Source organism: Myiozetetes cayanensis, unplaced genomic scaffold (genome assembly GCF_022539395.1).
Source record: "Myiozetetes cayanensis isolate MyiCay16 unplaced genomic scaffold, myiCay2020 scf34, whole genome shotgun sequence".
Classification (NCBI taxonomy): Eukaryota; Metazoa; Chordata; class Aves; order Passeriformes; family Tyrannidae; genus Myiozetetes; species Myiozetetes cayanensis.
Window position 1 is genome coordinate 2,758,806 of NW_026087566.1, and position 20,969 is coordinate 2,779,774.

General features: G+C 53.0%; 2 protein-coding genes across 2 annotated transcripts in view; one reads left to right on the forward strand and one right to left on the reverse strand.

Annotated features, from left to right (window-relative positions):
• DNAJC7 (DnaJ heat shock protein family (Hsp40) member C7) lies at positions 1–18,485 on the forward strand. The gene is made up of 14 exons (XM_050327510.1): positions 1–134; positions 6,625–6,713; positions 6,965–7,089; positions 7,176–7,289; positions 7,609–7,683; positions 9,153–9,271; positions 9,603–9,756; positions 10,444–10,608; positions 11,583–11,674; positions 11,985–12,058; positions 12,401–12,547; positions 12,748–12,900; positions 13,405–13,467; positions 13,747–18,485. Exons 1-14 carry the CDS (start codon positions 43–45, stop codon positions 13,782–13,784), a joined length of 1,500 nt encoding a protein of 499 aa, XP_050183467.1. The 5' UTR covers positions 1–42; the 3' UTR covers positions 13,785–18,485.
• Positions 18,422–20,969, reverse strand: part of CNP (2',3'-cyclic nucleotide 3' phosphodiesterase) — a 6,232-nt gene continuing 3,684 nt past the window's right edge. The window contains exon 4 of the mRNA XM_050327530.1: positions 18,422–20,602. Coding sequence (XP_050183487.1) covers positions 20,150–20,602 — 453 coding nt within the window. The 3' untranslated portion in view covers positions 18,422–20,149. The remainder of the gene's footprint in view (positions 20,603–20,969) is intronic.

Here is a 20,969-nt window from a genome sequence, read left to right on the forward strand (position 1 = left end):
CGCCCGTTCCGGCGCTGGCCCCGCCCAGCCCCGCGCGGTAAGATGGCGGCGGCGGCGGCCGAGCCCGAGTGCGATGTGGTGATGGCGGCGCCCGACGGGCCCGGCGAGCCCGACGGCGACGAGGACACGCGCAGGTACCGCGGCGGCCCCGGCGCCGGCCGGGCGGGGAGCGGACGGCCGGTGACGCGCTCCCGGCGGGCGGGCCGCGGCCGGCAGCACCGCGGGGCCCGGCGGCCGCGGCGCGGGGTTGGCCGCAGGTGGCTCGGCCGGGCTGGGAGCGCTCCCCCGGGGGCTCCGGGCGGGCCGCGGGAGCCGCCGGAGCTGGGGTGGTGCGGCGCGCCCGGGTGTTCCCGGTACGCTCCCGCGGCCTCCGTTTGCACCGGCACTCGAGCATCCGCCGGGCCCGGGCCGGCCCGTGTGTGCCGGGAGGGCAGCTCACGCCTCCTGCCCCGAGCCCGTTTAAAACCTGTCCGTGATGGGTTTTGCCCCCTCCTCCTGCCTTGCTGTGGATAACGGGGGAAAACGCCCTGGGCAGAGAGCCCTGCCCCGGGAACGCTCCATCCCCCGGGAGCTCCAGCACCGTGTCCCTGCAGTGCTCCATGCACCGTCCCCCCGGGGCTGGGGCAGTGGGATCCTGACCCTTCCTGCAGGTTTTCCCCCCAGGAGTGGGCAGGCTGGAGCGCTGAGGGCAGGAGGTGGGAAGGTCCATGTCCACGTGAGCGGGCTCATCTCCCCGGGTAGTTCCTGTAGGAGGGGAGGGAGCGGCTCCTGAGGATTATCCAGTGGAATGAAAAAGAAGAAACAAAATCAAAAGTGGTTTCAGGCTCCCATTGGTGGCCTGAGGGTTCTGTGCAACTGAGGCCTGGAGGAGCAGCTCCCTGCTGAGCAGGAAAGGAGGAGCTGCTGAAGAGGCACCTGGCTGAGGCTCACAGAGCACCGGGACAGCCCTGTGTGGGCACGTCATTCCTGCCCCTGGGCGAGGGAAATGCGTGCTGTTTGAAGTGGTAAAAATTCCCAGTGGTAAAAGCCTGGCTGAAGGCACAGGTGTTTGCTGGCAGCGACCTCCAACACCCTTCTTTCCCTGGCCATACCATGCCATGCACCTCCTTTGGTTCAGCGGGCAGGACTTAGAGAATGTTCCAAATTGCCTTCACAGTGTTTCCTTTTCATGTTTTTGGGATAACGAGATCTGCGTTTCAGGATGGTTGTAACTTTAAAGTCCTGCAGCAGCTGCAGACGTGCCAGAGGGCTCCCAGGGTGTCCAGGGCACAGGAATGGAGTGTGGTCACAGGATAATTATTGTCTGCTGCTGCCTCCTGGATTGTTGGGGTCCTGGCGGAAAGGGTTGATGTAATTGTGTTAATTTTATCCATTAGTGCATCAGTGCAGAGCAGCTGATGAGCAGGGCTGGGCCACCCCCAAAAAACTCACTCGTTTCTTCGTCAATTTTAAAGGTTTCTCACCCATGGGAAACAGTTTTTCCCTGCTCCCAGCTGCTCAGCGAGCTTGGGTCCCTGGAGCTTTGCCAGGGAGAATTTCCTTGTCATCTTCCTGGCAGCGCTGGGTTCTGCCTCCCGTGCGTGCTCCAGGCTGGATCTTTCTCCTCCTCCTCCTCCTCCAGCGCTGGAGGATGTGGAAGCCTCTTGGAAAGAAATACCTCAGATGGTTGGGAAAATCCCGTGGTGAGGTTGCAGTGCCCTTGCTGCAGACCTGGTGCCTCCGTGGGGAATCCTCGTTCCCACACGGAGTCCTGGAGGCTCCAGGCATGGCCTGGCTGTGGCTCACTGGTCAGCTCAGCGGGTGTTGGTGAGCAGCAAGAGGCTTTTCCAAGTGCACTTCCCATGAAGTGAGGGGAATCCTGGTGAGGCTTCTCCGGAACAGGCGTCGTTTCTCGCCAGCTCCCGGGGCAGCGCTGGCAGGAGGGAGGGGAGTCGGCTGAGGGACACCACGTCATTCTGGGATAGCCTGGAGAAGGCTCCACTACTCCCGTTCTGCCTCTAAGTGGGCACTTGGGTTTCCCAGGTGGATAAATCCAACCCGTTTTACTCGTGTGGAATGATGATCTTATGGTCACGTAGTTGTTTGGTCCCCTGTGCATCTGCAGAGCATGGGAATGTCTGACTTAGGCAGTTGCTTTATTCAGGAGGAAAAGGTGATCCATACCTACAGTTCCAGCCTTTTCCTTTCCTTCCCTAGGGGTGAATCATGATGTAAATGTGGTTGTTTTCCCATGGTATTCTTACAGCTGTCTGGTTTCCTTCATTCAAAAGAAATTGCTTCCTTTCAAAAAAGCAATCTCTGGCTGATTCTAGACCTTTCCATGGGTTCTCATCTCACAAAAGTTATGCTGTGGGCCTGCCAGGAGTGATGGAGCCATTGCTGGGAATTAGGTTAATTCCGAGCTCCGGGAATTACATAACAGCACAATTAAAGTTGGGGCTCAGCTGCCTTTCTCCCTCATGGCTGCAGGGCAGGTTTGGGCCAGTTCTTGGATTTCTTGTGGTGCATTTTGGTTCTTGTGGCTCTTTTGGCCTTCCCTGAGTTTCCCCTGGGGTACAGGGGATGTTCTGGGGGTTCATGCGCCTTGTAGGCTCAGGTTGCTGCCGCGTTCCCATGGGTGATTCCTCAGCCCATCTGTGCAGGTCCAGTCTCGGGTTTCCCAGGCTTGGGGCTGCAGTGAGTGGCTGCCGTGGTGCCTGTGGTGCTGCACAGAGCGAACCCAGCGCGCTGGGGGAGCTGATGTGCCGGGAAACGCGCTCTGCTCTGCCCCGGCGGGTCAGCGCTGCCCAGTCAGGGATCACGTGTGTGACACGGCAGTGTGTGTGTCACCGCTGCCCTGGGGAGCCTGTTCAGTGCCCCGCCACCCTCTGGGGGAGGAACCTTTTCCTAACACCCAGTCTGACCCTCCCCTGACACAGCTCCAGCCGTTCCCTCGGGTCCTGTCACTGGTCACTAAGGGAAGAGATTGGTGCTGCCCCTCTGCTCCCCTCGTGAGGAAGTCATAAATATATATTCTTTTATCTCTCTAAATCTTCACTCAGTGTCAAACCTCACCTGAGGAAGAGTCTCTAAAGTGCATCCCGTGTGTCTCTATGGCACAGGGAGTGTTTGGCTTCTCTTCCATGTGCTGGAAGAAGGGAGGGGGAGTATTGTATGTCCAGTGGCAAACACGATGGCTAATTTTAAACTCTAGACATCTGCCTGCTGTAAACTGAATTGAGATCACCAAACTTATTTTACTCCAGCAGCTGAGTAACATCTGACAGCTGAGAATGTGGGTGGGATTTCACCCCAAAAATGCTGGATAAACACACCATATCCCATTAAAGAAAAAAGTCTCTGCAAGAATTGCTCAGAAAAGGCAGGTGTGTTCCTTTTGTCAGAGCCTCACAGGAAAGATTGCTTGGCCAGGACAGGATTTTGGACCCTTCCTTAAATCATGGCTATTTCAGGATTTTGTCACTGTTTCGTAACAGAGGCAGGCGGTGCAGTGGGAGTGAGGGTCAGGAGAGCTGTGAGAGAGCGGCTGTGCCACCTGCTTGAGTGCCGGATTTCTGTCAGTGGTGGTGTTGCCTTGGCACCGTCCCTGCCCAGGGGCTGTGCCAGCACACCTGGACCCAGAGCTGCGGGGTTACACATCCCCAGAGGTTCCCGTGACCGAAAATCAGGTGCCTGCGAGGAGGGTCTGCGGGACTCTCGTTGGGAGCTGGAGTGGGAGGGTGGAAGCCACGATCGGCACTCGAGCGGGGGCAGCGTGTGGAAGCTCTGAGGAGGAGGCAGGAGTTGTTAGGCAAGCGTGGGATTCTGTCACTGTGCGCAGGACAGCTTCTCTGAGCGCTGCTGTGCTGGGAAGGAGCAGGGGGCTGAGCTTTTGGCAGGGCATGGGGAGGAGAAGGAACCTGGTGCTGGTTCCTCTCCCACCAGCCAGGCAGCGAGCTCCGTCCTGGGGCCTGGGCGTGCGAGGGAGCGTCGGCACACACAGCTGCTGTTTGTCTTGGTGTGTCTCAGGCTGTGCCAGGGGAGATCCGAGTGGGACATCAGGAGGAATTCTGTCACAGGAAGGGTGGTCAGGCGTTGGAAGGGCCTGCCCAGGGAGTGGGGGAGTCACCGTCCCTGGAGGTGTCCAACTGGACGTGGCATTCAGTGCACCGGTCTAGTTGACAAGCCAGTGATCAGTCACAGGTGGGACTGGATGACCTTGGACGTATTTTCCAACCGAAATTATTATGAAAGAGAGTAAAAGAATTGCCTCGCTCGCGGGGAGAGTCACCAGCCCCTCCTGCGCCCGTGGTGCACGTGAGCCATGAAAGACAAGCTTCTTCCCCAGCTCCTTGGAGCGGCTCTTCCCCGTGTCTGCGCCCAGCGTGGAGCGGCCCCGCGAAGACACCGACCCTGCCACAAAGCCACCCATTGAGCCGGGGGCGTATTTTTAGCAAAGCACGATTCTTCTGCGGTGTCAAAAGTAGCAAGTGGGGAGCGCAGGGCCCAGCGGCGCGGGAGGCAGAATGAGCTCATTCAGGCCGCAGCATCTGTTTGGGGTGAAACAATCCCCAGTGAGATCAGGGGCTGCAGTTCTCCTTGTTGGAGCCAGAGCCATGGTAAACAAGGGCTGTGTGCTCTGTGTGCTCCTATGTCAGCGGGGCAGAGCTGCTTCTGTCCTGGGGCTGGGAGCTCGGGCCCAGCCTGGCAGCTCCAGCAGCTCCTTTGCCTTCATGCGTCTGTGTTAAAATGCTTAAAAGGAAAATGGGCCAGTGAAAAAGAGGAGAAAACGGTAATCCGTGCGTGGGGGTGTTTCTCTGGCATCTCAAGAGTGCCAGAGCTTTGTGCAAGTTGGTTTTGCAAGGATCTGTTTTCTTTCTCCTGTTTTCCCAGCTCTTCCCAGCAGTTTGTTGCAGATGGGGTGCTCTGGCACCCAGCCTTCAGCCGTGTCTATTAGGCAGTGATTCCTCGTGACATGACAGGTAAAATTGCTAAAAGACTTGTGACTTGGGGCCTGCTGGGCTGGGCTGCAGTGGTGGCTTAGGTGAGTTCTGCCATTAAGACTGTTCACACTTCAAATTATGTAACAGATGCCTTCTGAGGGAAGGAACTTTCATAGGATCTGTGGTTTTCTTTTCCATTTACCGTTACGGAAAAGAAGAGAGCGATGAAACTTCTTACTGCCCAGGTTCCAGAAGTGCAGAATTGCTGAGTAGTTTTTTTTCCGCTGCATTTGGATGTTTGATCTGTAATATTCAAAGGAGGTGGTTGTGTTTGGAAGCATTTCAGTCATGCAAGAGTCGGTGATATGGATCCATCCCGCAGGCAATCCTTGCTGTGGATGGTGTAACCAGGAGGGTGCTGTGGTGGGTGCTGGCTCCTGAGGAGGAGCCAGGCTGCAGCACCTGCCTCAGGTGTGATGCTAGGTGGGCTGGGGCAGTGGAGGGATGGCAGTGACCCGTCTCCCATGTCTCCTATGGATGAGTTAATTGGCTGCTGGAGCAGGAGCGGGAGGAGCTGACCCGTGAGCCCGAGGCAGTGGGTGTGTGCACTGCCCTTTTGCTCTGCCGCAGTTGTTACCATCCCATTTCAGTGGAGCACAGCATGTGGCTCTGGGCTCTGCCGGGGTGTGACTCCCACAGGGCCGTGGCTGGGCCTGGCCAGGGTGTAGCCCAGAGCAAAAGTTAAAACTGAAAGTGAAGAGCACACTTCCCTGTGTCCATTGTTCTGCCAGCTGGGAAATCTGCGATGCCTCACTGAAAACAACCCCTGCATGAGGCGCTTGTGTGGGAACAGCCAAGGGCAGCCTGAGCGAGGCTGAAAACATGGGAACTTGTTCCAACACAATTCCCATTGTTCTCTCCCTGGTTGGCCTGCAGAGCATTGCTGGTGTTCCCAGCTCCAGCACCGTGGTGTGCATTCCCCCTCGGACTGCGCGTCTGGAAGGGTGAAGGGAGATGGGGGAAGAGAGAGAAGGGTTTCATTTCCCTCAGGGAAAGCTGTGCTTTCAGGAGTTTAAGGGAAGCTGCTTTAAACCATATGTTGTGTGTTTCTAAATGTCCCAAACTGTCTCTGCAAACGCTTGTTCTTGAGTGTGAGGACTATTTCTGGACCTGTTGCCAAGGCAGTGCCAAGCTTCTGCTGGAGGCTTGCACCCATATTTCTTTTTGATTTAGCTGTCTTTTGAATGTGGAAACTGTTCTTCTTGGTCTTTGTTCATAAGCATGTGGCACTCCTGAGAGAGGCAGTGCTGTCTCTTGTGCTCTGTGGTGGTGCAGCACCTCACAGGAGGGGGCTGTTGGATAAACCCCATACCAGGGAGTTCTGCTGGACTCTTTGAGGAGCCTCAAAGGTGGTTTTAGGCTGCTATTGCATCCCTGTAATATTTGGCCAGGAAATATCCCTGTTCTCCCTGTTTTTTAGCGAGGTGTGACTGGCTAAAAGGGCTGGAGTATCTGAGAGCCAGCAGGACGCGAGGTGTGCTGCTTTCCCCTGAGCAGTGTGTGCTGAGATCTCACAGCAACCAGCTACAAGCATTTGGACCATTGAAGAGTTATACTGAGGTTGCCTGGGGGTCAAATGGTCAACACGGTCAGAATCTGGTGCTCAATCCCTCTGAAAATGTGGTGTTTTGCTTCCTTTCAGAGAAGCAGAAGCATTCAAGGAGCAAGGAAACGCGTACTATGCCAAGAAAGATTACAACGAGGCGTACAACTACTACACGAAAGCCATAGGTGAGAAGAGCTGATGGGCAAATCAATCTTTGCTTGAACACCATGTCTAGAAATCAGAGCTGGTTGCTGATTTCAAACACACCAGCAGGGTTTCTGACAGTACATGCTGGATGGAAACTTCTTGCCTGCTTTAATTACCTTGGGAAATGTCACCAGATCGATAATGCCGGTCGGGGCCGATGTTCTTAATGAGTGCCACAAGCTGTGTAGCTGCTGCATTACACTGACAGTGAGTCTTGCATCGTCCCCAGATACCTGTCCCAATAATGCCAGTTATTATGGGAACAGAGCTGCCACGCTCATGATGCTGGGGAGGTTCCGAGAAGCACTGGAGGATGCTCAGCAGTCGGTCAGGTTGGACGACAGCTTTGTGCGGGTACGTGGAGAACTTCGGGCTCTTCATTCAGTACCTTGTCTGCACCTGTTGCAGCTCTTGCAACTCCCTTTTGTCTGTGTTCCCAGGGCCATCTGCGGGAAGGGAAGTGCCACCTTTCCTTAGGGAATGCCATGGCTGCCAGCCGCTGCTTTCAACGAGTTCTAGAACTGGATCATAAGAATACGCAGGCACAGCAGGAGGTAAGAGAGGGTCTTCAGATTTAACTGGCCCCAGCAGGTGCTGAGGAGGCTGAGCTGGTCTTTTCCCCCAGCTCTCCAGAGGAGAAAGGGAGAGTAGTGTAAGGCAGCTGCCACTGTTGTGTCCCTTTCACAGGGTACATTTTCCTGGGCTACCAGTTCGGTCAATTGATTTCAAACTGATTTTAAGGCTAGCAAAAGGATTCGTGTCGTCTGCATTATCAGTCCATGGTCTGCAGTAGATTTGGCTCTGACACCTTGGGGATTGATGGCATTTCAGAGCAGAGACTGTCCTGCAGCACCTTTATGTTCTGTCTTTCAGCTGAAGAACGCCACGACGGTGCTCGAGTATGAAAAAATAGCTGAAGTGGATTTTGAGAAACGGGATTTCAGGAAGGTGAGATGAACTTGTTTGCTCTGGTCTTATATAAGAGCTGACATATTTGCCCTGGCCTGTGCAGCCAGGTGTGTGGCTGATTTCCCTGCTGGGTGTTTGGGAGGTGCTGTGCCACATCTGCTAAAGCAGAGCTGGCTGGTGAGCTGTGTCAGCTGTGAAAGGGGCTTGTGCTCCCTGAGCACCGATTAAATGACAAGTGAGGAGGTGACTGGCTCAGGCTGAGTGTCCTCTGTCACCATTTGCTTTGCAAGATGAGTGGAGCCATGAATGAGCTGTTTGAGACAGAGTTTCTCAACAGCAGCATTTAATCAAGCTTTGCTCCTAAAATGCATATCCAGGATCCTTCTTTCTCAACTCTTAAAAAAAAAAAAAGGTAAAAAAAGGCAGGTGAGGGTCACACAAGGAGGAATGCAGATCTTCCTGGGGCACTCTCCTTACTGTTTCCAAATCTTTCTTCCCAAGGGCTGTAAGAGGATGCAGCTGGTACTAACCTGATAGAGCAAGAAACAACAAGCATGAAATCTGAAAGGCACCAAGCACTTCTCATGCAACTGTTTCTGTGCAGTGGATGCATGTAAGGCTCAGATTTGGCCCAGAAAGGAGATTGTCTGGCACACTGAGCTTGTTGTTCAGGTCACTGCCTCTTAGGCCAAGCTCAAGATTTTGGAAGGGTAAATCCCATCATTGTATCCCTTGTTTCCGAGAAGCAAATGGGATGTGTGGTCAGTCTGAATCTCCTGTGCAGGAATTGCCATGCCCGTATTGGACGTCCTGTGTCTTGTCCCTCACTTCCCTGGTCCCACTTTACTGGGGGAGGCTCACATGAAACGTGATCTTTGTTTCTGGAGAGCTGCTCCTGCTCCTGCCTCTCCCAGGAGCCCTTGGCTCTGGAGCACAGTGCTTCCCACAGCAGGGCCCCGTGATGTCACGGGCCGGGGAGCAGATGAACCTTGGGGAACAATGCCCCTTTTCGTGCAGATGTCCCTGCCGAGAGCAGGGATGGAAAAGACCCATTAGCTCACCCTGCCCATGGCTGGCAGGCCTGTGGAAGATCAGCCCCTATACTGTACTTTTTTTGTGTTTTCTCCAGTCCAGACTGTCTCAATCTATTGAATTGCTGTCCCTTCCAAGTGTCTTTATACTACAGGAAACAGGGGCAGGATTGTCCTCTTTAGCTCTTTCTTTAGGGCTTACAGTTTAGAAGAGTTAAAGGGTTGGACCTCCTACAGGTGTCCTTTGAGTCCTGTGGAGTGCTCTGTCACAGTAACACATCAGGTGCCTCAGATCTTGGCACACAAAGCCCTTTAAAAGACAAAAAAACCTGCACATGAGGAAAATTTTCCAGTGAATGTGTCTCTAGCAGCCACACTCCCCTTCTTGGTCAAGCACAAATCCCCAGCGCGGTGCAGCCATTCAGACTAGGCCGTTGGTCTTTGCTGTGCTCATGCCTGTGGCTTTTCCCACCACAGGTTGTGTTCTGCATGGATCGTGCTCTGGAGTTTGCTCCCGCATGTCACCGGTTCAAAATCCTCAAGGCCGAGTGTTTGGCGCTGCTGGGCCGGTACCCTGAGGCTCAGTCCGTGGCCAGGTGAGTGTCTGAGGCCTGGGGGCATGTCCTGGCTGCTGCCTGTGCTCCACACCCAGGGTAAATGAGGGAATATAAAAAAGAAATAGTCCGTAATGCACGCTGTGAGGAGCGGGAGGAGGAGTGTGTGAGTTTATCCCCGTTAATCTTCCCGGGAAGCTGCATCCAGACCCTGTTCCCAGCCAGCCATCCTGCCTCGAGCAGATTCACATCCTTTTGGCTTATCTGTACCGTGGACTTGATAAAATAACTGGATACCTGAGCAGGGCAAGGTGCTTGTGGAGTCAGAAGGAGGCGGGAACGGGGACCATTTCCTTCCCTGCTGTTGTTGCAGCGATATCCTGCGGATGGACTCGACGAACGCCGACGCGCTGTACGTGCGCGGGCTGTGCCTGTACTACGAGGACTGCATCGAGAAGGCCGTGCAGTTCTTCGTGCAGGCCCTCAGGATGGCCCCGGACCACGAGAAGGCCTGTCTTGCCTGCCGGGTAAGTGGTGGAGAAGGGACAGTAAAATTACCAGGATTTGGGGTTTTTTTTAAAGCAAACACCCAACTTGATTCTGCTGGATCAATCCCTTCTTCCTCCCTCAGCATTACCATTCCCAGGCAGTGTATCCAGCCCTTCCCAAAGACAACCAGATAAACCCAAGTTGCCAGAATCTGTTTCTCAGCAGATTGGGACACTTTGAAGCTGCTTCCCCTTCACTCTTCTTTGTTCCCAGATACATCATTTCTAAGGGAACTCCTGACTTTCATATACAATATCTGCCCACAGCCTGACTTGCATTTAACACTGTTCCTTCAAGTTGCTCCTTCCCTGGTGTAGTTCTTCAACTGACTTTTCTAATGTGTTCTCATGTATAAACCCTCAAAAAGTGAGCTCCCAATGCTTTTATTTTAATCCATAAACTTACTGCACTGTCATGTTCTCTCATCTTAAAAATTAGGCAACCTTTCTCCTGTGGAGAATGCCTGAAACTGGCACTGGCTGTTCCTTTAGTGCTTCTCACGGGGGAAAGGCAAAGTGCTTCCAGCTCATCTCAGCTGCTGGAGCAAGGCTGTGGCTTGTATCCTGCAGCAGTGTCTGAAACCAAATTAGAACTCTTAAGTTTGAGGGCACTTGGTCCCCCTGAACGCTGACCTTGTGTCCTGACCCAGGCGTGTTTCCTTTCAGAATGCCAAAGCACTTAAAGCGAAGAAGGAGGACGGGAATAAAGCGTTCAAGAAAGGCAACTACAAACTAGCGTATGAACTGTACACAGAGGCGCTAGGAATAGACCCAAATAATATCAAAACAAATGCCAAACTCTACTGCAACAGGGGGACGGTTAATTCAAAGGTAAGGTGTCTGTTGTCATATCCCTCACCATGTCAGTGATAAACCACGAATCAGTTGTTCTGGGAAGCACAGGCTCCTCTGGCTGCTGGGCAGCTGCATCTGTCTGGGATTTGTGCTGGCACAACACTTGGGTCAGTTCCCAGCAGCCAGCAGTTGAGTCCTGCAGAAACAAAACTCAAATAGTTGGGCTGCACAGAGTGGGAGGTTAGAGGAGGGACGTGCTGTAGCCTTATCTTAGTCAGCAAAGGCTCCTTGTCCCTGTTTCTCCTTCCTGGGAATGAGTAGCTTTGTTTTCTTAATTCTTCTTGTAAGTAATGTCTTGCTTTGGTTTTTGATCTTAAAAAAATTACCTAATTTAAAGCCCTTGGACACTTCTTCCAGCTTTGCTGTTGAATTTTAGTCCTGCAGTATCCAGAGAAACAGTCAGTCATGTGTCAGTGCTCCCAGTTCCCACCCTGTGTCTTCTGGGCATGTTTCCTCCTCAGCTGCCCCTCTGTTGATGCTGCTCCCCAGACATCAGCACTTGGTCAAGAGAACACAGGCTGTTCCCAAAACCTGGGAAGTGGGATGAGCTGGAGACAACATAATGGATGTTTTACATGGCTGTTTGTGTCTGAAAAAAACCCAATTCTTTTTCTAAAAAGATTTCTTTTAAATATTTTCAAGTTTATCTTGCTGTCTGGGAATTAGCTTAGACACAGAGTTGGGATTGTTTTCAGGAAGACCCTTGTTTTCGAGTGCATTTCTTACACAGAAGCACCACGTCTGCCATGTCACTGGCCAAGCTTCTCATTTTTTTCCAAGGGAACAAAAACTCAGAGGTTTGGAGGAATTGGAAAAAAAAAAATTCCTAGGCGTAGAAACCAGTGAGATTTTTCCCCAGATTCTTCACGCTGCTTTCCATTTGCCTAAAAGCAACGATGCAGGATTTGCTCTCAGTTTTGGGATGTGCTCACTTGTGCCTGCCGTTGTAGCTTAGGAAACTCGAAGAAGCGATCGACGACTGCACGAACGCGGTGAAGCTGGACGACACGTACATCAAGGCGTACCTGAGGAGGGCACAGTGGTGAGTGCACCTTGGCCTGGGCAGGAAGGTCCTCCCAGCAGCTCTGAGGGACCGGGTGGCAAGGCTGGAGTTTTAACTGAGTGGAAGGTTCTGCGCTGAGGGGTCCTCAGTTCATTCCTGTTCCTCACGCTGCTGAGCAGAGGAGGGAAGCTCCCACAAGTAGCAGGTGTCTGGGCTCCCTGGCAGTGGCCCTGTGTGGTTCCCTCTGATGATTCTCTTCCCTTAATCCATGCCCACCCAGACAGCTGTACTGAACCCCTTTTGATGTTCCTGTGAAGGACACCTCGGCCACCAGTGTTTCTTTCCACAGTTACATGGACACAGAACAATATGAAGATGCTGTAAGAGACTATGAGAAGGTTTATCAGACAGAGAAAACAAAAGGTGAGCGCATGGGCACTCTGTGTGTGTGCACACTTTTCCCTTAACTGCCAATTTTTTTGTTGTTGCTTTTTTCCCCCCACAATATTCTCAGATTTGCAGCCTTTTTACCCCAGCAGGACAATATGGAGAAGCTCTTGGAAGCACTGGAAATGCTTGTGGCAGGTCTGGTTTCTCTCCCAGCATTGAGTGCTGAGATGATAATTGAGTTTTTGGCTGAGACAGTGCACTGAGTTCAGAATACCTGGTTTCGGTTCTCATTTTAGCTGTCCCCTTGCTTTTTGAGTGGCCTGAAGTGGGAAGGACAAAGTAACACCTCTCCTCTGGCCCTGTGCTCCTTTCCAGAACACAAACAGCTCCTAAAGAACGCACAGGTGGAACTGAAAAAGAGCAAACGGAAAGACTACTACAAAATCCTGGGGGTGGACAAAAATGCCTCTGAAGATGAGATCAAGAAGGCTTACAGGAAACGAGCACTAATGCACCATCCAGGTACCCACAGCAGTCCCTATGTGCCCTGCACAGCCATCACTGAGGCAGGAATGCATATGGGAGTGGGAATTTCTGGACAAATAGCAGCTCTGACCCCACAGGTCTAGAGCGTGTGCTGGGGCAGGAGCTTGGGAATGTTTAATGTTTTCCATTTGCACTAGAAATTAAAAGCTTCTTCCTGCCTGTGTGTGTATCCCCAGACCGACACAGTGGGGCAAGTGCAGAAGTACAGAAAGAAGAGGAGAAGAAGTTTAAGGAGGTTGGTGAAGCCTTTACAATCCTGTCAGACCCCAAGAAGAAGGCCCGCTACGACAGCGGGCAGGATCTGGAAGAGGATGGATTGAACATGGGAGGTCAGTGTTCCTTATGGTGTTCTGCCATGGCAGCCTTTGACAGGATCAGACCCTTAAGAGTCTGCCTTAGGCCCTAAAGCGAGTTTCCCATTGAGAATGATTCCATGAATTGATTCAGTTTGGTTGCTGAAAGCATTGGGATGGCAGAGCTGCACTGAGTGTTTCCAGTTGGGAACTGGCTGGGGTACTGGTGGATGTTGTCTTAGTGGCTGAGTTGATGGGCAGTGGCTGCCATTAGGCAGAAATCTATCACAGGACATGTGAAGTAGTGTAACTGTGGATCCCTAAATGATGCTTATCCAAACCCTTAGGCTGCTTCCTGACAGGTTCTCCCTGTGACAGCTGCTTTTACCTGTTTGCTGCTGCTGTGCCAGGGCTCGGATCCAGCCCTGTGTCCCTGCTCCGCCCCCTTTGAAACCCTCTCAGTGAACTGACAGTCCCTGAACTGTGGGAGTGTAAGTGGCTCCTTCCCTGCAGCTCATTAATTCTTTCTCTTCCCTGCAGACTTTGATGCAAATAACATCTTCAAGGCCTTCTTTGGCGGGCCGGGAGGCTTCAGCTTCGAAGGTAGGTGAGGGTTGCTCCTGCCAGCCTTGGAGTCGTAAGTACATGGAATCCCTGACAGGCCAGCTGGGGCTCCCAGTGGATGTGCTGCTTGGAAAGTTCTGCCCGTACAGCCTCAGCTGGTGGCTGGTTCTGGTTGTTTTTGGGTTCAAAAGCCCCAAGCACCAGGTGTTCTCTGCTCTGGAGGTGTGTGTGGGCATCCACGTGCTGCTTCAGTTTGCACTGAACTGTTCTGTCTTTGAGTCTGGAAAGTCCTGATATCTCTCCCATTTTCTCTTTCAGCTTCTGGTCCTGGAAATTTCTTTTTCCAGTTTGGCTAAGAAGCAAACAAACACAAATCAAACCACACATACCTGATCTGCTTCTTTTAACCTCGAGTACGGACAGCCCCAGACTCCTCCTCCATCACGTCTCGTTGTCCTTAGAGCAGTTTCATTTCTGGGTTGGAGCCTCTGTTTGTGTGTTGTGTGTGTGAAGAGGAAACCAGCTCGGGAGGGGAAGGCTTGTGAATTTTGTTTTACTGTTAACTTTATTAAAAAAAAAAAAAGAAAAATAAAAATAAAGCTTTGAATCTTTTGGTCCCTCCATGCTGGCCCATGCTTTCAGCTGCTCCTGCCCCTCAGCACAGAGGATTTCCCGGAATTTTCCCGGAATCTCCGTGTGTGAGAGGGTGAAGGAATCTCCTGGTTTATTTTGGTTGGCTCTGAAGCAGCATGTCCAGGGTTTCGAGTAACTTGTAAGTTATCTTAATTTTTCGGAAATATTGCCAACACTCAATCCAGTTTTATACAATCCCATTTCACCTGCCAGCTGGATTTTTGGCTCTTTTTATTTCTTTTTTTTTTCCCATGGTTCTCCCAAGGTCCACTCGGGCATTAACTTCAGTGATAATGTGTAAGCTTACAATTCTGTATCAGAGGAATGCTGCTTTGAGTTTAAAGAGCAGCTTATGTGAGAATTCCCTGTGATGCAGCTGGAATTAAGGGCTTTGTGTTCCCAGGATTGTCCTGTTTAAGGGAATATTGAACTTGCTCTGGGCTGAATTCCTTCACTGTACTTTTTTTAATTAATCCACTTGAATATTTCATATTTGTGCTAAACTTGATTTTGTTGAGCTTGATGTGTGATTTCCTGTTACTGATCCATGACGTGGGTGAGTCTTTCAATGCCAAGTGAAGTCCAGGCAGGGATTGTGGGTGGTTTGGGATGTGCAGTGCCGAGCTCCTGTTGTGCAGCAGCTGGGTTGGTTGGTTAACCTGGCCAAGTGGTTTTCTCCTGGCAGTGATTTACTCGTCCAAAGCAGCAGGGAAATGCAAAGCCCAGCTCTGAACTGACAACCTGTACTTGTTTCTCTCATGCAGTGTCAGGATGGGAGCTGGAGGGATGGATGACCTTCCAGCCCGGAGCTGCTTCCAGATGGGTTTGGTTTCACCTAAAAGGTGGTGTTGCAGCAGGATCTTACCTGGGAGAGGGCTCTGCTCCCAGAATTCTCCCCTGCTCTCTAGGGAGTGGAGAACCTTTTTGCCCAGGTGCTCTGTGAGTTCGGTCCTGTCTGTGGAGGGTTCATGCTCAGCGTGGGGTGTGAGGGGAGCAAGAGGCAGCAGGGCTGTGGCTGGGGATCCTGGGCTGGTGCTCAGCGAGGGGCAGTGGGGCCGTGGCTGGGTCCTGGGCTGACCTGGCAGGTGTCAGAGGAGGAGTTTGCTCAGAGAAGGGATGTTGGTGCTTCACAGACCGTGCTGTGCAGAGAGAGAACCTGACACCGACTGCATAACACCTGACTTACCTTCCTCCTGCAGGAACAAACACTGCAGTGGGCTCATTGCACGAGGTGATGGCTCTGAATGCCATGTCTTTGTCTTCCTCCCTCCCGAGGGCTGTGCCTGTCCTTCCAGCGGGACAGGGACCGGCGCGGGGCCGCGAGGTCCCCAGCGGTTCCAGCAGAGACGGTGCTGTCGTGGTCCTGCTGTGGTGTTTGGTCAGGATTCTTGACAATCTGCTTTCGTAGAGGGGAAAATTTAAGGGCTTAAATTTTAGCACTGCAGAACAGAGTATTTGACAACTCACTTGGAACTCAGCTTTCCAAGTGAGCCAGTGCTGAGTAATAATTTCAAAACCCAACTGTACCGTGTTTATCCCAAGGTCCTTCACAGCAGTGTGAAGGGTGAACCCCCCCCAGGTGCACCAAGAGCAGTTGGGTCCTGGCACCTTTCAGGCTCCAAAACGGTGGATCCCTGGGGAACTGAAACCCTGGTCTATGCACATCGATCCTCCCCCAGCTCTCCTGGCAACTGTAAATCAGTTTACAGCTCCTGTTTAGTGGTGTTCCGGATCCATGACGTCTCGTTCTCTGTGTGTTGTTGTCACTGTACAGTCTGGGCTGTCCTCAGTCTCCTGCTGCTGAGCACAGCCGTGCCCTGTGTCTGTCAGTGGGTTTGTTCTCATTTCCCCCTGCCCCAGGGAAGTGCAATCTGCTTCCTTCCTCCCTTCCTCCTCTCCAAGCTACGAGTGAGCCCATTCCTCTGAGCGCAGGAGTGGGATGGCTCTGCTCCTGGGAGAGAAAATGTAGACAGCAGCTATTTATAACCTGTACATGAATGCATGATTTAATGTAGTTAAATATTCATGTGGTGAGTGCCAAGACTTTTTACGGAGCGTTGTTATGTGAGTCAAAGTGAAGGCACAGAACCACGGAACGGTTTGGGCTGGAAGGGACCTTTAAAGGCCATCGAGTCCAACCCCCTGCCGTGGCAGGGGCACCCTCCACTAGGATGCCCTGAGCTCTGTCCCTGTTCCCCTCTGCACAGAGCGGGGGCTGAGCAGGGTTTGGTGGCACCCGGCACCTCAGGGCAGCAGCAGCAACTGTGACCTCCACCGTGTCCCAGCATGGCCTGGGGACGTGGGACTGCTTCTTTCCAAAAAAATGTGCTCAGATGAGTGTTGTTTGGAGCGTTGCCTCTGCACACAGAGGTTATTATCCGTGAGTTGTGGTTGTGTGTAGCCACAGGAACAGGAGTGCCACTGCTCTGCGTGTCCTCCGGCTCCACGGGAGCCACTGGACGTGGGGATTTGCCACACTGAATGGGTGTCTTCAAGGGGTGTTGCCCCTGAGCTGTTTCTAGAAGGGCAAGGAGCTGATGGAGGTGCAGGAGGCAGGTGCTGCCCCTGAGGCACAGGCAGGGTGGGATGGACACGATCAGGTGTGGTCAGACCCTTCCTGCTCTTTGGTGTCACTCCCAGCCAGCTCTGGCCTGGCAGTTCCTGCCCAGGGTCTCCCAGGGGGAAGGGCTGGTGCAGTGAGAGCTCCTGCCAAAAGGGAAAGACCTGGAGAGAGAAGAGTTGAGAGCCAGACCAGGCTGGTGTGTCAGGGGGGATCTTCCACCAGTTGTGCTGGGAGTAGTTGTTCTGAATAGCTCAGGAAGGGGCTGTCAGCTTCTCCAGGGAAGTTGTGAACTACAGGAAAATAGTGTGGGCAGTGTGGCTGTGGGCAGGGCCTGCCTGTGGGGGCTCTGCTGTGGGACTGCAGCATTTGCAGGGAGATAGGAATTGTTTGGCTGTTAGACTTTCCCTTGGATGTGGTTTTGCCTGATTGTGCTCATGGAATCATGGAGTATTTGGGGTTGGAAAGCTGTGAAGACCATTCAGGGGCTTCTGGTCACCCTCTTTGACTGACTCCTTGTTGCTTTGACTGCACAGGAAGGTACCAGGTTTGTTGTTTGAACACTCCTGGGAGTGTTCAGTGAGCGGGATCCCCAGTGCTGACAGCTGCTGGCTGTTGTAAATACAGGAGTGCAAGCTGGAAAAAAACAGGAGAAGGAAAAAAATGTTCAGGGACAACAGTATTATCCATTATCCGTGGAACAGTGGGTCCCTCCACTCTCTGTATCTGCCAGGATACAAAGTGGGAGCTGCTGTGCTGTCGTCGTGTTTCTGGCATGGAGGCTGGTCCAGCCCCAGTGCCCCCAAACAGGGTCAGGCCACGTGCTGCTTTGCCACTTCCAAATGATTTCCTCAGTTTCAGTAATAATAACTCTACATATTCCCTTATCTCCAGTGGATGGTTTTCATCCTGTTCGAATTCGTGCCTTGTCCCCAGGGAACAGGACGCCCCCTGTGCTGCGCCCACCCCGTCCCTGGAGCGGTGCCAGTCCCCAGGTGGCTGTGGCAGGGCTGTGACAGGGACAGGTGGCAGCAGCTGGGGGGCCATTCCCTGTGCCCCAGGCCCTGTGTGACTGTAGGAGCTGGTGTGTAACTTTTGCCCTTCCTGCCAGGCCTGGCTCTCCCACTGCCGCTGTCAGGGATGGGGTTATCCCTTCTCAGAGCATTGCTGGGCGTTTTCCCTTGCCCAGACCCAAGCTCAGGGGACAGCTCTGGTCTGGTGCTGGAGGGGGAGCTGGGACACTGCGCCTGAGCTGGAGCACAGGGGGTGCCCTGGTAGGGCAGGATCCGTGGAGAGCCTGGCTGCCATCCCAGCCTGTCCCACTGCCCCATCCCCTCCCTGCTGTCCTTTCATGGCTCGTATGGAGAGTGTGGTGTGAGGCAGAGTCAGAGGGGCTGCGTGTGGAGCACCCCAAGCCCCTCAGTGCATGTGAGTCGTGGTGGTCACGACGTTACGGAATAGTCCGGGCAAATCCAGGCGCTGATGCGAAGCCACTCGGAGAGGAGCTTGTCCCTGCGCTGCCGTATTTATCTGAATTGGAATTCGGAATGTTTACCTCAGTGTACATAGCTCAACCTTTCCCTGGGAGGAAAGGGGAATTGCATGGAGCAATCGCTGTCCCATCGCTTTGCCAAACTCCTCATCCTCTCCCAGCCAGGCTCCGTGTCGGTACTGACTGTCCTGTCCCTCTTGGACCTTTCTAGGATGTGAATGGTAAAAATGTGAATATTTGTTGTTTACTTCCTTAGCAGAACTCCTGATGCTGTGTTTGTATGGGGAATCAGCCTGAGCAGACCCATATGCAATCGGTTTTACTTTATTATAAACTGTATATGATGTACAAACTAATAAAAACTCAAACGACGACAGTGTCACTGTTGTTCTTGAACAGGCAGATGAAGGAGGTGTTCCAGCTGTGCATTCCAGTGCTGGAGTGATCTGGATGCTGGGAGTGTGGGCTCAGTTGGCCCCTGGGCAGGTGCTGCCAAAGGCCTTTTTGAGCTTTGGTGGAACAAACCCTTGAGGTTCTGTCAGGAGAGGCCCTGGCTGAGCGTCGAGCACTCGGCTGCTGCTGGTGTGGGAGCTGGATTTCTCCTTGGAGGGCAGGGAGGGTCACCTGGGTGGGTTTAGAGCTCACTTTTTTTTATGTTGTAACGAGAATTTATTATCATTCTTCATTTTGGAACAGCAGGAACTGTTTTGCTTTCCTAGCAGAGTGTTTGGTTCCAGACAAACCCCAGAGCTCTCCCTGCTTTCGGCCTCAGCATTTGGAGGAGAAACGCTCCTTACCCCGGCAGTGTTGGGCTCGGGTGAGCTGTGCCCAGTGACAGCCCCAGCCCAGCCCACGCCTCAAACACGGTCAGTATTTACAGTATTAGTGGGTTAATGTCACTCTGCAGCTCCCCAGGCCCTGAGCCAGAGCCAGAGGTCGAGCTGGGACCTGACCTGGGACCATCAGTGGAGCTTCATATTAAATATGGCCCAGGAGCCACCGCCCCGCTGGACCGGGGCCTGGTGGAGCACAAACACAGGTTTCAAGTCAAACATTTAATGACAGAAGTGCTGGGTCAGTAACTTCCAGCCAGGGTTTAGGTTCGAGCAGACTTGAGTTACGCGGTTACGGTGCCTCCGCTTCCTACGCTACGGGGTTACTCCAGCCTAACTCTTAACATTCAAGTGCATTAGAGGAAGGGAGTAAAATCCTGCATGAAGTGCAGTTCTGTACTTCAGACATGATTTTAGTTTGTATCCAATAAGATGGAAAAGATGTTAGTTCATCTCTTCCACTCCCTGCCAAGGCAGGATTGTTCCCTACAGGACAAGGGTATGGGACAGTGCTTGGTCCAGCCCAGGTAGGGGGAGTTGGCCAGAACTGGCTGCCTGTGCTGATGTTTCACTTGTTTCCCCCTAAGTCCATGGTTGGTGTCTTTAAGACATCACCTGGCACTGTGCCTTCCTCCAGGAGGAGCTGGGCTGGAGCTGGGCAGCAGTGGGACCAGCCTGGGATTGGGGCTGCCAGGACCTGCTGCCCTCAGCAAGGTCTGTCCTCAGGGGCCAAACCCTTGGTACGGGGCCACCCCTGACAGGAGTGAGCCACGCCTGGGTCTCACTGGTTCTGGTTCTGGTTCTGTCCCTGGGTGTGGGAGGGGAGGGACATCCTGCAGTGCCCTTGGCTTCAGAGCAGCGACCGACGGGCTTTGGTCAGTGCCGACAGGTAAAGATCGAACGATTGTGGTTCAGAGGGAAGCGATAAAAGCCCAGAGCTGATCTTCCTCCAAGGAAGAAAACAAGCAGGACACCCTGGCTGGTTCCCTCCAAAACTCTCCCATTAAAATCCATGACAGTTTCAGTCAGGAGTTGCTTGTTTTCTTCCTTGTCCTGAGGCCGATAACTCCCCAGAGGCTTCACACTGGGGTGGGCAGAAGGGTTGACTTTAGTAAAGGTACAATTATTTCTCTTTACACTTTAAGGTTACGGGAGTTACTTGCCTTTTTAAAAACAAACCGAGGAGCTGCCCTGCCCGTGCTCCTAGATGATGGTGCAGGAGCTAAAGGCAGATCCCCGTTTGTTGGTGCTCTGCGTCGGCACGAGTTTCCCCTTCCCGTAGTACCCCGAGAATATCGCCCTCACATCGATCTTTTTAGAGAGGACGAGCATCCACATACCGTTATCAAAATACAGCAGTTTCCCTCCTCCAATTTCCCCCACTTGCTCCCCTTTGTTCCCCGCCTTTTCCAGCTTCACGAACTCCAGCAGGTCGAGCCCGGTCTGCACGGCCTCGACGCCGTTGGCGCAGCCGAGGGTGATGTGGGCCCGGCTGCCCCGCGGGAGGTTGTCCGTGGGCAGGATCTTGTCGGCGTCCCCGGGCCAGAGCAGCAGCTGCTGCTCGTTCAGCTCGATGCGAGCCCCGACAGTCTTTGTGGTGATGAACAGCGCCGAGATGGAGAGGGTGAAGCCTTTGCCGTAGGAAGCCTTGACGGCCTGGAGGAGAGGGACACACACATGGAACAGTGTCAGTGCCTGTGGGTGGGGATCACCGTCCCCAGGCTCAGGGGAAATGTGGCTGCTCACAGTTAAAATACCAAGTGCGAGGAGAAGGTCAGGGCCTGATGCTCCAGCTCCGTGGATTGGGAGCTTGGGTACATCTTTTATCCTTCACAAATTCCAATATTTAACTTGGGCTTATCTGCTCTGAAATAATCTGTCTGGGAGAGTCAATACCTCAGTTCATCATCGTTCAGCTCACTCTGCTGGAGATGATGCTGGAGAGGAGGGTGTGATGGTGGGGGAGAGGTGGGAGTATTTTGTTTGGAAATAGGAAACAGCATCTACACAATTCTGAGTCTTC

What these genes read in the sequence shown, in the direction of transcription:
- DNAJC7 (XM_050327510.1), top strand. Translation starts at nt 43, where the DNA reads ATGGCGGCGGCGGCGGCCGAGCCCGAGTGCGATGTGGTGATGGCGGCG. An exon ending in GGGGGACGGTTAATTCAAAG is followed by an intron (nt 10,609 to 11,582) that starts GTAAGGTGTCTG and finishes CTGCCGTTGTAG; the next exon opens with CTTAGGAAACTCGAAGAAGC. An exon ending in AGCACTAATGCACCATCCAG is followed by an intron (nt 12,548 to 12,747) that starts GTACCCACAGCA and finishes GTGTATCCCCAG; the next exon opens with ACCGACACAGTGGGGCAAGT.